Source organism: Panthera tigris, chromosome B4 (genome assembly GCF_018350195.1).
Source record: "Panthera tigris isolate Pti1 chromosome B4, P.tigris_Pti1_mat1.1, whole genome shotgun sequence".
NCBI lineage: Eukaryota > Metazoa > Chordata > Mammalia > Carnivora > Felidae > Panthera > Panthera tigris.
Genome location: NC_056666.1, coordinates 90,506,533 through 90,521,673, shown reverse-complemented (window position 1 = coordinate 90,521,673; position 15,141 = coordinate 90,506,533). Strand labels below are relative to the sequence as shown.

General features: G+C 43.1%; 1 protein-coding gene across 3 annotated transcripts in view; it reads right to left on the bottom strand.

Annotated features, from left to right (window-relative positions):
* IRAK3 (interleukin 1 receptor associated kinase 3) overlaps positions 1-15,141 on the bottom strand; it is a 60,992-nt gene that overhangs the window by 5,610 nt on the left and 40,241 nt on the right. For 2 of the 3 annotated variants that reach the window (XM_042992692.1, XM_042992694.1), the window contains exons 9-12: positions 5,590-5,788; positions 5,259-5,321; positions 5,000-5,164; positions 1,012-3,464 (exon numbers count right to left, since the gene is read on the bottom strand). In XM_042992692.1, the coding sequence (XP_042848626.1) occupies positions 2,949-3,464; positions 5,000-5,164; positions 5,259-5,321; positions 5,590-5,788 (943 nt within the window). In that variant the 3' untranslated portion in view covers positions 1,012-2,948. Of the gene's footprint in view, positions 1-1,011; positions 3,465-4,999; positions 5,165-5,258; positions 5,322-5,589; positions 5,789-15,141 lie in introns of those variants that run through there. The other variant, XM_042992693.1, reaches the window with a different exon arrangement.

The following is a 15,141-nucleotide window of genomic DNA, read 5'->3' as shown; positions in this document are numbered from 1 at the left end:
CCGAGCTCCCTTTGCCCTCACCCATCCTTCCAGCCCCAGAGCTGGGGTTCTGCAGAGCTCTGGTAGAGCTCTGGGCCCCCAAATCCCTGGATGTCCATCCTGGGACTCCTTTTCTATTTCTCTTCCTCCCTTCTCTCTCTCCAACAAGTTTCTCCAAAAAGCCTTCCTTCCCCTCTAGAAAATGCATAGTAATCTCTGCCTCCTCCTCCTCCCACTTTTACTTTCAGTTCCACTGGTTTGTGGTTCAAATACCAGATGTCACCCAACTCTTCACTGGGGTGGTTGCCTTTTCTTCCTCACTCAGTGTCCTATTGGAGCCAATACAGTGCCTTGATTCTGGCAGGTGCTTAATAACACATGCAAAGAACAGATGGGTAAGATGGCTGGCCCCTGAGGACCAGCCTGAGCATGACCTCTCCCAACTGCTTACCTGGGCCTTTATGTGGCCTGTCAATCAGACTAAGGCTTATTGTGTTCTGAACCTCACCATAAGACCATTTTTCCCAGAATTGTAGCTTCATGTTCCTGGCCTTGGTCTGTTAACCTGACCCTGATTCCTGATGACTTCCGTCTTCTTTTTTTTTTTTTTTAAGTTTATTTATTTTGAGAGAGAGAGAGAGAGAGAGAGAGCACGAGCAGGGGAGAGACAGAGGGCGAGGGATAGAGAAATAACCCCAAGCAGGCCCCGCACAGTGTGGAGCCCGACGCGAGGCTCAATCTCATGAACCACGAGATCATGACTTGAGTTGAAATCAAGAATCAGACGCTTAACTGACTGAGCCACGCAGGCGCACCTCCCAACCTTTTTTTTTTTTTTTAAAGATGATTCCCTGGGGCACTCCCTGGTGGCTCAGTCGGTTAAACTTCCGACTTAGACTCAGGTCATGATCTCCCGGTTCCTGAGTTAGAGCCCCATGTCAGGCTCTGTACTGACAGCTCAGTCTGGATCCTGCTTCGGATTCTGTGTCTCCCTCTCTCTCTGCCCCTCCCCAGCTCACACTCTGTCTCTGTCTCTCTCAAAAATAAACAAAAACATTAAAAAAAATTTTTTAAGATGACTTCCTTTTTTAAATAATTTGTTCTTAAATCTAGACTCCAATCTGACCAATTAACCCAAACATATTAACTCACACACACACACAAAAAAGCAAGAGCCTATTCCTTGGATGCAGAGCAGGCTAGAGGTCTACCCTTTCATCATACATGTTCTAGAGAGGGAAATTCCATTAATCTTGTGGAAATGGTTTTCTTGGAGTGTTTCTATCCATCATCAGAAAGACAGTCCTAATCCCCACTTTACTCAGCAATCTTTTTATTATGTGGGTTCTTAGAACTTAATTCAACTTAACTTGTAAGGAAACAGCTCTGTATAGGATAACATGCTAGGCCTTGAAGAGATGGCCCCTGCACACTCAGGGAATGTGTGTCCCCAAGGACATCCATGTCCTAATTCCAGAAGTCTGTGAATTACTTCTGTGAATGAGTTACGGGTCTTGCGATGCATAGATATCCTTGGATTATCTGAGTGGGCCCAATGCAATAACGAGGATCCGTAGGAGGCAGGAGGGCAAAGGAAGAGAAAGAGGTGATGAAGAAAAGTCCAAAGAGAAAAAGAAAGAGAAATCTAGATTCAAAAATGCCACAATGCTGGCTTTGAGGATGGAGGGGAAGAGGCCATGAGTCAAAGAATGCAGGCAGCCTCTAGAAGCTAGAAAAGGCAGGGGAATGAATTCTCCCCTAGGGCCTCCAGAAAGAATGCCAAGGACTTCTGACCTCCAGAATTGTAAAATAATTAACTTATTTTTTTTTTTAAGTAATTTCTACACCCAAATGGGACTTGAACTCATGACCCTGAGATCGGGAGCTGGATGCTCTACTGACTGAGCCAGACAGGCACCCCAACTTACATTGTTTTAACCCACAAAGTGCCTTATAATTTGTTCTAGCAACAATAGGAAATTAATACAGGTAGTTTACAATCTAGTAAGAGAGAAAAGATGGCACAGGCAACATCGGTACAATTGAGAAAATAACAAGTATGAAACAAACACAAAAACAGTGCTATAGAAATGCTAAGGAAGTGAGTACTTCTGGCTGGACAGATTAAGGAAGCTTCCTGGAAGAGGTAGTTCTGCTGGGCCTTGAAGGCCTGGGTAGGATTTCAACAGGGGGAGACCCAGTAAACAGCAAGAGTAAAGGCACAGAGTTGGAAGGTACAGGATCAAAGAAAAAGGTAACATAAGCCCTTGTGACCAGCCATTTTCTCAGAAACAAAAACTACTTGATTAAAATTTCACACATTCTACTCAGGATATAATGGTCTCTAGGTTTGTAAAAAAAAAAAAAAAAAAAAAAAAAATAATAGCCAAAACTGTATGATATGTGATAAACTATCCTAAGGGTTTAAATACAGAAATACAGATCTTGGGCAAGAATCCCCTCTCTACACAGAACATGTCAATAGCCAAGGGTAAATCTGGCTCATTTTCAAACAGACAGGCTTGACAGGGAGGAACAGAAAAATACTAAAGGTTAATTAAGATAAACACAAAGGTAATTCTTTAAAAAGGCACCTGTTAACATTTACAAATTAGACACTTCTTACAACCTTCACAAGCAAGCCAAACTGAATAATGCAATCTAACTGAACTGAATGTACTTAGCAGACTGGTGGCACAAGGGCTCATGTTGATGATGATGGAGAAGACCGTAGAATCTAGTCCCTCTTTGGTAGGTTTTGTTTGTCTAAAGCCACAGCTCATGATCTTAAGTAATTTTGGATGGTTCTCATATAGCCTAGGTTTGAGCCACTCTGTTTTCAGAGTTGGGAAGGAAGGAGTAGAATTGTCCAGAGTAGATCCGCATCACCCAAACTCACCATCCATAGTCCTTTTCGCATTACTTATGGTAACAATGTTTTCCCAAGATGATACCTGTACTCAGAGGCCTTAGCAATACTTGCTTTCTTCTTTATCTTCTGGTGAAATTGATTCCTTTTTGTACTGCTCACATTCGTTCCAGGAAGATTCAGAGGAACAGCTAGTCTCCACTGGCCTGCTCCTGTAAGAAGGGTCTGGAGCTTCTGCAGAAGGGTCCAGATCTGCACCACAGGCCCCTGAGTCCTGCGATAGAGCTGAATGCTTTGCAGACCAACTTTCTTTACAAGAAGAACTGGGCATGTTGCATGCATCCTCTTTTCTCTCACCCCCTGTCTTTCTGTGAAAGCCCAGAAACGTAACCTCAGACTGGCTGCATTCAAATGGAACTTTCGGAGTCACTCCATCTTTTCTCAAACCTTGATCATGAGGGTGTGAACGATTATTCTGGTTTTCATCATCTTCCACTGGAATACTTGGTACATTATCCAAGAATAGAGGAGAAGGACACCTGAAGGACTTTAGTGAAGTGGGAGGGTCCTCAGCAAAATATAAGCAGGCTTGAGTACTTTCAAGAGTAGTTAGGACCTAGGTAACCAAGAAACAAACATTGAGTTAAGTTTGAATAACCTCTCCTTTCACTTTTTTTTCTGCCTACTTATTAAGGAACAGCCTCTTGTTTTCATGAAATAAGTTCAACAATAGAGTTTTGAATGAGAAGCTATTAAAGATTAGCTAGACCCTTTCTTTCACAGACTTGAACCAAAGTATAAAAGATAGGGGCCCAGGAATCTGTATTTTAAAAGCTTCCCAGTTGATCCAGATATGCAGCCCACATTGAGAGCTGTTGACCTGATTTAAAAGAGCATGTAACATATCTTTACACACACACACACACACACACACGTACTTTTTAAAAATGTACTTAGAGAGTTTTACTATTTACGAAGTGTTTTCACACCCATTCCCCCTTTTAATCTGTACAAACAATATTATTATTCTCATTTTACAGATAATAAAGCTGAGGCTCGAAAAGGGAATAAATATCACTAGCCAGTAAGGAACAGATCTGTTGCTTGACCTCAGATCTGGCTCCCAGTCCCATTATTCTTCCACGGTACCTCTCATAGCTCCTTTTGGGCCCAAGATTTCAGGTCATATAGCTCTTACTGGTGGTGTCAGGCCTCGAATATACCTCTGCTGACTCCCAGGCCAGTGTTCTTTATATTCTGATTATGTTGACCTCTTGTTTAAAATCCCCTCCTGCTTCTACAATAGACTCAGGATTAAACCCAGACTACCACAATGGATTCATGTCCGTCCATCATCTAGAACTTCCTATTATTTTGAGCACTCCAGCTTTTCCCTTATGACATCCCACTTCTCTGAACTACCTGCAGTATTAGTGCCATGGAATCCATCACCTCTGAGCTTTGCATGTATAGATTCTCGCTGACTGAAGTGTCCTCCTATTCTTACTGTTGCCTCAATTCACCCTATTCTGCCAACCATAGCACAGCCGTCACTTCCATCAAGAAGCTTCCTTGACTTGCATAGGCTGGTGTGTATTCTGAGCCTACGCTCCCATACTGACCTGGGCTTCTACCCACCCTGATGCCATGTTTACTGATCTGACTCACTCTGGACTGTAAGCCTGAGGGCAGCAACCGTATCTTGATTACTGTTGTGCCCTCAGCACCCAGTACAAAGTCCGGCACATGCAAAGTAAGCGCTAGCTAAATATTTGTTGAACAAATAAACAAATAACTGACTGGATGATTAAACTGATGACTAAATTAAAAAATCAGTAGGGGAAACAAGTGCTACATTCTTAATGGACCAGATCTCTTAATGAAGGCTGAATACAATTCTCTCCAAACTACTCACTTATGTCATTTCATTAAATTTTTTGTGGTGCCCTGATCCCACCCAATAATGACCTCTACCAGAGTACCAAAGAATGTGACTTGGTGACTTGGAAAAACTATCTATTAGGTTAGAATTCTGTGTTAGGGGCTGGATTTGCCTCATTGATAAAGAATTTACTTAGACACACAATGTATCCAATTTAGATTTTCCATGGTTCTGTGGGCTTGGTTTTGAATAAAACCATGTGTACGTACTTCATCCATTGATGGTCTTAACTTTGCCCGCGTGGTAGCACACTGGCCCGCCAAAGAGAATAGCTTGGCAGAAAAATTCCGAGGACAGGGATGCACTTTCTTATCTAGAAACGAAAGGCATGAATCGAGTCCTCTCTTCTCCATCAACTCCATAAGGAGATCCCTCTAGGAAGAGAAGAAGATAAGGTATCTTTGTCTTTTAGAACTCTATCCAAAAAAATGACCAAGAAATGGGTGCAGAGATGAAGACAATTCTTACCAGCTGGATATGCTTTGGATCATCTAACACCACTTTACAACCTGTCAGAACTTCCATGATTACCTATAGGGAATATAGAGAAAGTCAGCTACATATGTTAAATATATACATATAATTAGGTCAACAGTTAACCTTGACAATGGATATAGTTCATTCTAATCAATGACTGTATATTTTATTATTTGACAGATTGCATGAGATTAATGTATAAGACATTGGGTAACAGGAAGTCAGTAGGTCTAAAAGTTAAAGCCCTTAAAAAAATTCTTAGAATCTAGAACATTCCTGGTGATAAACTCTCCTTCTTTGTTGACTGGTACTTGGTACTTACAATTCCAAAGCTATAGACGTCCGTTTTAATGGACAGTTTGCCCTGTCTGATATACTCTTCAGGCATATACCACAGATGTTTAGTGCTGCTGCTAGCCATGCTTATGGTAGAGCTCTGATGTTCCGGGTGGGGTCGGAAGTGCGCCATGCCAAAGTCCGTCAGTTTGGGTTCAAACCGATCATCCAAAAGTATGTTCGCACTGAAATTGTAGCCAAGGACAAACGAGACCAAAACATCATAAAGGCATTCCAGCGAAAAACAAAATGGCAAGCGTACCCTCATATCTGGTTAATTCCAAACAATGACAACACAAACGCGTGCAGAATTTTCCGTGAGGGTATTTTCCCATTTTTCTTAAAATATAAATACAAGGATTATATAAAACTCAAAGATGAAAACCTGGCCTAGGGACAGTGGGCTTCTCCAATTTATAGATACATAGAGGGAGTTGGTAGATAAAGCTGATGATTTGCCAATAGGAGGAACTAAAATGAACCAAAGCAGCTTTCCTTATGCTCTTCTGATATGCGGTGAGCACACTAACTGGGTTTTAGTCAGCTAACAATCAAGTACCTGTTATGTACAGAGCTGTGCTGCGGAATGCCCGGCTTCTCAGCAGAGAGCCACTAACCTGCAGCGATGTGAAGGATCTTTGGTAGCCCCTGCCTTAAGGATAGTCCTTCTCTATTGTCCCATCTCTATGACTTTCTACGGACTGAAGACAAAAATGTCTTTGAGCCTTATTTAAAATATAGATATCTGCTGAAGTAAAGACAAAGTGCTTAGAGTCAATTTTAGCTACTTGTCACATAAAATCCTAAATAACCACTTAACATCTTGTCTGACAGTAAGCCTCAGCTTACATTTACCTTCAAAAGGCTGTCACAGCAGGGATGGAAAAGGCTAAGCCCATGCATTTCACATGGCCCACACCTGGGGTGAGTCCCAGCTCTGCCTTTCCCTGGCTCTGTGACTGTTGATGGGTTACTTCACCCCATAAGTCCCAATGTCGTTTTCCTCACATGCGAAATGAGGCAAACAACAGAATTCACAGAACTGATAAGGAGAATAGAAATAGCCTACTATCTGGCACACAGGAACGGTCGATAAATGGTAGGTAAGATGAAAATTACTAATTAATCATAAGAGAGCAGAAGGATATTGATAAAAGAGGTGGGTGGGCCAAGAAAAAGTAACCTATTTCTCAGTTTTGCTCCAGGCTATTCAGAGCTTGCTCTTTGTCCCCTGAAACCAAAGCTTCCAAAATGCCAAGTGGTATATTTGAAGTACTACACATTGTTATTAAAAGTGGTAATAGGGGCACCTGGGTGACTCAGTCAGTTGAGTATCCAACTTTGGCTCAGGTCATGATCTCACAGTTCGTGAGTTCGAGTCCCACGCCGGGCTCTGTGCCGATGGCTCAGAGCCTAGAGCCTGCTTTAGATTCTGTGTCTCCCTCTCTCTCTGCCCTTCCCGTGCTTGTGTGCTCACTCTCTCTCTCAAAAATTAAAAAAAAAAAAAAAAAAAAAAGTAAGTGGTAATAGCCAGAGGAGAAAAATAAGAAATTCTTAATCCTCAACAAATATTGAATCTTACAAAAGTTCCAGAAGTCCTTGCTGTCCCTGTACGAGTGGGCCGACAGGCAGACCCTAGTTTCATGGGTCTGAATTGCAGGTGTTGTAATAATTCAGAGTATTCAGACTCCTAGTTCTGTTTCGAGGATTCAGAGCTGAGGCCTTTAAGAATTCTAACCCAGACTCTGTCTAGAACTAAGCTGACAACAGACAGAATCAAGAGATTCTCCGGGGCCCTTTAAGGGTAGAGAAGAACATGTCCTATACCTGACGTCACCCTCTATCCTTTAAGGGTGGCAGGAGAATTGCAAAATCCAAAGAGCCCGCTGCCTCATGTTATCCGTCCTAGGGCCATTCCCCGTGGTGTGATCCTTGCACTTACGAGGAGAAACTCAGAGAAGGCCTAGCCCTCCACACTTGAATCAACGATCACAGTTCTCATTTTTCTCCTTGCCTTGTCTTTTCTCTCCATTGATTTCAATGGAGCTTCTAAGGCCGCTTCTAAGGCCGGCCCAGGGCTCACACATCTGTGTCACTCATCATCTGTCTCACTTGGAACACAGTGCTGACCACCCTGACAAGCCTCTGAAGACGAGGAATCCCCTAGAGCCAGATCGTACCTTCTCCCCAGCTCTAGGTGAGAACAGACAACTTGGTTTGTAATTACTTCTTCCACAGGTGGATCCCCTGATCATTTTGGAGTGCCGGGTATTTAGCGCAGGAGTTTGCGACGTGTGCCAGGAGGTGAGATGGGCAGAGAGGTTCGTTAGGTCCCGTTACCAGGCCCCAAACTCCTGCCCCTCCAGCTCCTGTTGCACCGACAGCCTAGCTGTCTTCTGCATACACCCCCAACCCCCACACGCACACCCTTTATTTCAGCCAAGGGGGGCGCAAGAGCTCTGAATGCCAGAGTTTCAATGGCACACGTCTAGCCCTCTCCTTCCTCAACTCAGCTCTGAAGACAGTATCAAATCATAACTTAAAACGTCAGACCTGGGGCACCTGGGTGGGTCAGTCGGTGGAGCAGTTGTGCGTCTGACTTTGACTTGGGGTCAGATCACGATCTAGCAGTTTGTGAGTTCGAGCCCCGCACTGAGCTTGCTTCTGTCGGTGTGGCACAGAGCCCACTTCAGATCCTCTGCCCTCACCCTCTGACCCTCTCCTGCTCGCGCTTGCTCTCTCTCTCTCTCAAAAATAAATAAACATTAAAAACATGTTAAATGCTATACCCATGAGGATGCAAAAAGCTGAATTTGCAAAACACTTAGATTTCCTGAAGAATGGGTCTTTTCTAAGCACAAAAGAAGAAAAAATAACGAGCAACAAAAACCAAACCCATACTCTAATGCCTTTATTTGAGCCTCAGCAAAACTAGTGGCAAGCTTTCAGCAATTGGTGACTCATGCTTCTGAAAGACTTAGGGAGAGCAAGTAACCACAATGTGTGACACAATAAATCCCACAGAGGACTTTGGGTCAGCGAGAGGCCATCAGTGAGAACGTGAAATTGCCCCAGGGCACTGCATTGACACTTTTCATGATGATAATCTGGTGAAGAGACAAGTTGTTTACCCGCAGACTAGCATGAATTTTACTAGCAGGAATTTTACGTCCAGTGATTTACTTACTCTGTTCTAAATAAGTTAATAATAGCTGAGGAAGAAGAATGTTCTATTTTTATAAAACAGTAACTGCAAAAGCCCCTTGAACAATGAGTTCCACCCTAGTTCTTTCCCCTGCTACAGCCTTCAATAGAATGTTCATACACTGCCTTCAACTATCATGCAGGTCAAGGGAGTATGTTTATCTTAGGGGGGTAAAACCAGGCTAATAAAATAAAGAGAACGTAAAAGAACTACAATCAGATACCAATATAGTGAAACAAAAGGGCAGCTTGCTAACCATGGCGCTTACCAAAGAGACAAGAAACCTGTCACGGCCCACACCTTCAGCTTTGTGCTTCTACAAGCCATTTCTTCTGTTCTTTCCCACAGAGCTACTTACTGTAACACAGACCATCACCTCTCTAGATAATTCTTTTAGTAGCAGGATCAGTGGAGGTACACTGAGGAGATGGCGAAAATCCTACTACACAAGGCGGTCAATTTGTATCCTGACTCTGGGGAGTAACATGCTCTCTCTCTTTTTGTGCCAGCGATCTCCAGGACAATTCTTTTTGGGGCCTGAACCTCCTCCCAAAGGCTACAAGGATTGCTTTCTCTGCCCACCAGTTTTTTTTCCTGATTTAGCCAAAGCCCTTGGGCCTAAAATATAAACAGAGTGCAAGGACACACCTAGACTATAATGCAGAATTTGGATTTAAGTAAAAATAAACGTCTGACCTGTAAGCATACGATTGGTTTTTAAAAATACCTATTTTTAAAGGATTTTAGGGAGAGTATTATTGGTGTCTAGTAACCCAGTCTGGAGTACCTGGCAATTCTCTGGGAAAGTCCAGACTCCAACCAATTGGTTCCAGAGATAAAGACGACCCGCTGGCCTCTTCCTGACAGCCTGAGGCAACAGGACATCTCACTGTGTCACTACTGTTGCAACACCAAGATACCCCTCACCAGATGAGGCAAGATGCAGCTTCTCAGGGAACCTACAGGTTACTGGAAAAGGGCACACACGCCCCCTCCCCCCACTTCAACATGCAGTACATCTGACGAAGTTGAGGCCCTTTATTCCGCCTCAGACTGTACAGCCTTCTCTTTCTTTTCCACTGAACCCAGGCAGGACCCAGAGACAGTATTAAAGCTTGTTACTGCTTTATTGATGACTTGTGAGTCTTAGGCTCTCTGTGTCAAAGGCCCAGCCAATAAGGAGTATTCGTGCTTTCAATGTGAAATTTCATCTCTAACCAAACTAGCACAACTTCCCTAAGGCTCAGTTTCCTTGCGGGTAAGAGGAAATGAGAATGCTTACCTCTTAGGGTCGTTACAAGGATTAAATGAGAAAATGTAATCAGAGTGCCGGAAACACAGGGAGGGCCTCGAAATATACTCTGAAGGATGTAGGCTGGCCTTTGTCCATCCTATACCCACCTTAAAATCCCAAGAAATTTGGGTGGGTATGTCTAGAAGTTCAAGGCACCAATCTGAAGGAACAAAGGTACAGGAAGTTGCAGGATGACCCTGGAGATCTGAGGATCATCGGGTTAATCATTTTCAGGGCATCCGTTGAGTTTCAAAATAGTTCCAGAGAAGTTCTGGAAAAGCCTGAGTAAGGTAACATTTCCAGATACTCTAAAATCATAGAGAGAGAAAAAGAATTGTTTGGTATATATATGTGCATGCATGTAGGTACCCATGTGTATAAATAAATGAATGTTGGGGTTTAGAGACTGTGATGGTAAAATTAATAGGAGAAATTTTAATTTATGCAACATTTAATTGTGCCAGCATCCCTTAGAAATGATGAACTTATTTGGAAATTTTAGAAGAAGGGAGACATGGCTGCGGGGAGAGGAAAATCTGGGGGAAAAGAATTATTTACATCTGAAATACTTCTGAAAAGAAAAGTAGGTTTTTACGGGGAGGGGGTTGGGGGTTGGGTAGAGAGGAGACTTGTTAATTAACCAACCAACCAGTCAAACGAACAGACTTTGCATTCCCTTCAGGCTCTGCATCCCTACTAAATGCTAAGCGGGAGTCCTAGCCACACACAGCAGGTCTGGTGGGGGGGGGAGGCGGGGTAAAGGAAGGTGGAGCTTGGGTCCTCAGGCAAGGGTGTTACGGTGGGAGGAAGGGCCTGATCAGTGGCTTCCTAGCCTCCCTCCAAACCACTCAGTGTTTCTAGTCCCTCACAAACGAAATTCTCCACGCACTCAACTACCACCATCTCTGATCAATTTCCCTCTTCTAAAAATTCATTTTTAAGCATATGGCTTTTTCCTTCCTTTCCTTCCTAGACCACCTCCCTTGTATGAAAATCTGTTTCACTTGGCAGGAGACACATGGCAATACCGATGAGAGAACATGATCTTATAGGAAACATTAGAAATGTTCACTGAGATTATCTCGGCTTTGGAAACATTAACAGGAATGAATGCCTGGGATGAAAAATGCTGAGGATAAAATGCACTTCAATGTAAAATCGTTCATAAATGTGAAAACAATTAAGCTGGCTAAGGGATAGGATGGAAATAACAAGAAGGTTTACTGCTTTCAGATGCTTTTATGTGATCCTGTAACTCAAAAACATCTTCGTTTCCCAAATAAAAATGTGAGGGTCTTTTGCCAAGAACAGAGACTTCAACTCTTCAAGATTCTTTTCTTTAAATCCTTTTCCTCCTTAAATTCCACCATCTGGAAATGAATTTTGTTTTTCTAATATTCTCTTTGAAGAGTTCAAATTACTAAGACATATTTGGGCTAACTAAACCACCAGACTTCTTGAAAATACCTTTGAAATGTGGGCTTGGCTTCCTCCTTGGGTATTCTGCAGCTGCGTCCTTGACAGTGTCTCCTTAGAAGACTCTTTATTCTCACTGCTTGAACAAGACCAAGATTCCCAATGCAGACCTCCAGGCCTAATCTCCCCTCAGAGTCTGCTGCCTACTGCCTATTTTCACTAAGGGTCCAATGTCAACATTTCCCAATTTGCACATACTAGTTAGTTATGTTCTCTTCTCCTGCCCAATTTCTTCGTCTTTACCCATGAAACCAACAATGCTCCCAGGAATCCAGGCTAGGAACCCTCAATTGCCTGATAAGACCATGATTGTTGGACCCACACAAACATGGAACCCCACCACCTTCCCCATCTACAGACATGGACAGAGGCAGATCACAAACTTTAGTAAGTTAGCTTTCTCCTCTGCCGCACTGAGGTAAGACCAATGATACACAAACTCAGGGCTGCTGGGAGGAGTAAGTTATTCATTGGGCTTTGGAGTCAGGTCTTAAGTCAGGCTGGCTATCACAGAACTCCTCAGTCTGTCCGCAGCCTCAGCTTCCCCGAATGCACTAGCACTTACCAGCGCTGTGCGGATAGATGGCGCTTATTAGTGTTTTGGGACTTTGTTTATACTGTTCCCCTGACCTGCAAAGTACTCCTCCCTCCCTTATTTTCATTTCAACCCTCAGTGCAGCCTAAGATTCACTCCCTCCATGAAGTTTTCACCCCACTGCTCTGAATTCCAGTGATACTCACTCCCTTCTCCACGTTCCCACTGTGCAGCCCGCACCATACCATTTGGTACTTCCTCAGAGAGACCAGCTTGTGTTGTTTACATAAGCATAATGTTGAGTCTATAGAAGATACCAAGCAAACATTTGTTGATATAATCAACGTGTTAATTAAGAGAATTTGAAACCATAAGTGGACCCAGACCACTCTGCATATGGCAAATATACGGCCCAAATGCTGCCAAAGCAGCTTCCCATTTTCTTGGCAGACATCACTAATTGAGTTCAGAATGCACCCACCCCAGGTTCTCTTTCAACACTGCAGGTGGGAAGTCATTACCAATCAATCAACGATGGAATGTGAGCTGTAACTGATTTGCCCCCGGTGCTATAGTACAATCACTTCCTTTTCAGATGAGGTAAATGAGCCCCGCATGGTTGTAATGACTTGTCTTTTTGCAAAACAGCTTGTTAATGGCAGAGTCAGGACTACAGTCTAACCCTCCTTTTTCAGTTTGCTACTCTTTCAATTTACTACAGTTAACCGAAAGAAACATCTTTTTATTCAGCTACTCATAAAAGATTAAGAAATTGTTGATGACAAAGCAGAAGTAAAATGGAGTTTCTCTCTTCTTCAGGTACGTAGAGATAATTGTAGGGGCACAATGATGGTTAACGGGTGAGTCACAGGAAGACAGATTTTAGCTCAAAATAAATGACATTCTAATCGTTAGAGCTTCACCCAAATGGAGTGCTAACAACACGCTGTGCAAGGGTCCGAGGACAGGCTGGATGAGACACTTGGAGGCAGAAGGAAGAGTCCCCATGAAGTGGGATGAATTACAGCTTATTTCCAAGTCTTGGGCTGTGCTTTACATACGTTATCTCACTTCATGTCCACAGCCCTAGGAGAAGATTCAGTAGTCACCTGCCTGGTTCCAGACAAGGACTTTTCTCTTAAGAGTAGAACATGATCCTTAAATAAAAATTTTTAAAGCATGATATAGAAATAAAAAGAAAACATTAAATAAAAAGCTATAGTCTCCATCTAAATGAAGCCTCATTGATATTTTGGTATGTTTTAATCTTTTTTTTTAATTCATGAATTTGTAGTTCTAAAAGTTATAACTGTACCGTATACTAGTTCAATTTGGCCTTTTTAAAAAAATTGTTTTAATGTTTATTTATTTTTGAGAGAGACAGAGTGCGAGCAGGGGAGGGGCAGAGAGAGAGGGAGACGCAGAATCCGAAGTAGGCTCCAGGCTCTGAGCTGTCAACACAGAGCCCGATGTGGGGCTCGAGCCCACAAGCCATGAGATCATGACCTGAGCCAGTCGGACCCTTAACTGACTGAGCCACCCAGGGGCCCTCAATTTGGCCTTTTCCCTTTAATCTCACTTTATATACATTGTTCCATATTATTTCATACTACTAAAAACATTATTTAATAGTGTCAAATGATGTATGACAAACTCTCCTGTGATTCATCAGTCTGAGGTCCAGAAAAGAAAATAAAGGTAACAATATCTTCCATTTCTTATTCCATCAAAAACAGAGCCCTGACTCAGTCACAGAAAAGGTCGCTATTGAACATATTTTGAAATGTCCTTTTTTGAGCCAATTATCAGGGCCATGAAATAAAGTGACACCTCCCCTAAAAGCTGCCTTACAGAGAATGAGAAAATTAATATGATGCAGGCAGAAGAACAGGAATCTCAGACCTTCCTGAAAGCACTAGGCTGTGCAAACAGGAACCAAGAATCAGGGAGGCCCAAGTTTAGAGCAAAGTGAAGACTTCATTTAAAAGATTCGGGAGGGTGACCTGGGTCAGCCAATTCACATTTGGTCAAGCCTGCTGGAGGCTGAATGTCATTACCATCAGATGTTCAGTGCCCTGAATGAAATGAGTTGGTTTCATTCCAGTTTCTAGAGAACAGGTGCACACATCACCAAAGGAAAGGGGAGGAATCTACTGTTATAGCTGGTACTAATTAACATCTTTGCTGGCAGGCTCAGCAAAAAGGCCAAGAGTTCACTGGCTGTAGAAGGGCTGATTTGCTCTGGAACAGACAGTGACACACTGATGAGCCCTATGAAACCACAATCTCAAAGAAATGCCCACAGCCCTGGAACTCTACACCCTGACTCGTGCCCGGGCAAGCATAGTCTACAGATGGTTATGTTTGAGTCCTCGAACCCTTTGGAAAAGCCAAAAAGGCAACAATCAGCAGCAGCCCCGTCACCAACTAAAAAAAATTAATACATTGTTAGCACATTTCCAGTTTAAATCCTGCCTCTTCCATGAAATTCTCCATCTCTGACCAGATCTCTCTTGGTGCTCTTTATCTGTAATACTGTTGGGCACTCTGTCTCGCAGTGTTGCTGAAATGATTTTATAGTTGGCCCCATCCAGACAAGTACCTAAGATACTGGCCTGGAAGAAATGGCCTCCTTCTGAGTGTGAGACCTCCTAAGAGACTCCAGAACCTTTCTGTTCCCACCTATGTCCCCAGAAAAGCCTCAGAGTCCCTCGTAAGAGCCTCATTATCCTACCCAGGTCCTCAGGCTGGTTGGCATGCAAGCCCATTGCACCCCTGCCCACCATGTTCCTCACTCTTCCCAGGAGCCCTTTCCTTCTTCTCCAGTCTTGTTCCTTCCTCTCCAGCTAACCCATTTGTCTTGCTTTCATTATACACTTGGTAACTGTTTACTTGACTCTTTCCCTTGAACAAATTATTGCCTCCACTAGGACTATTCTCCCCCCTTCTTTCAACCAATCTACTGCCATGACTCATCTCCTCAAAGACTGGGCTTGGAACTCTGTAATTAGAGCGAGCCTCCTCAGAG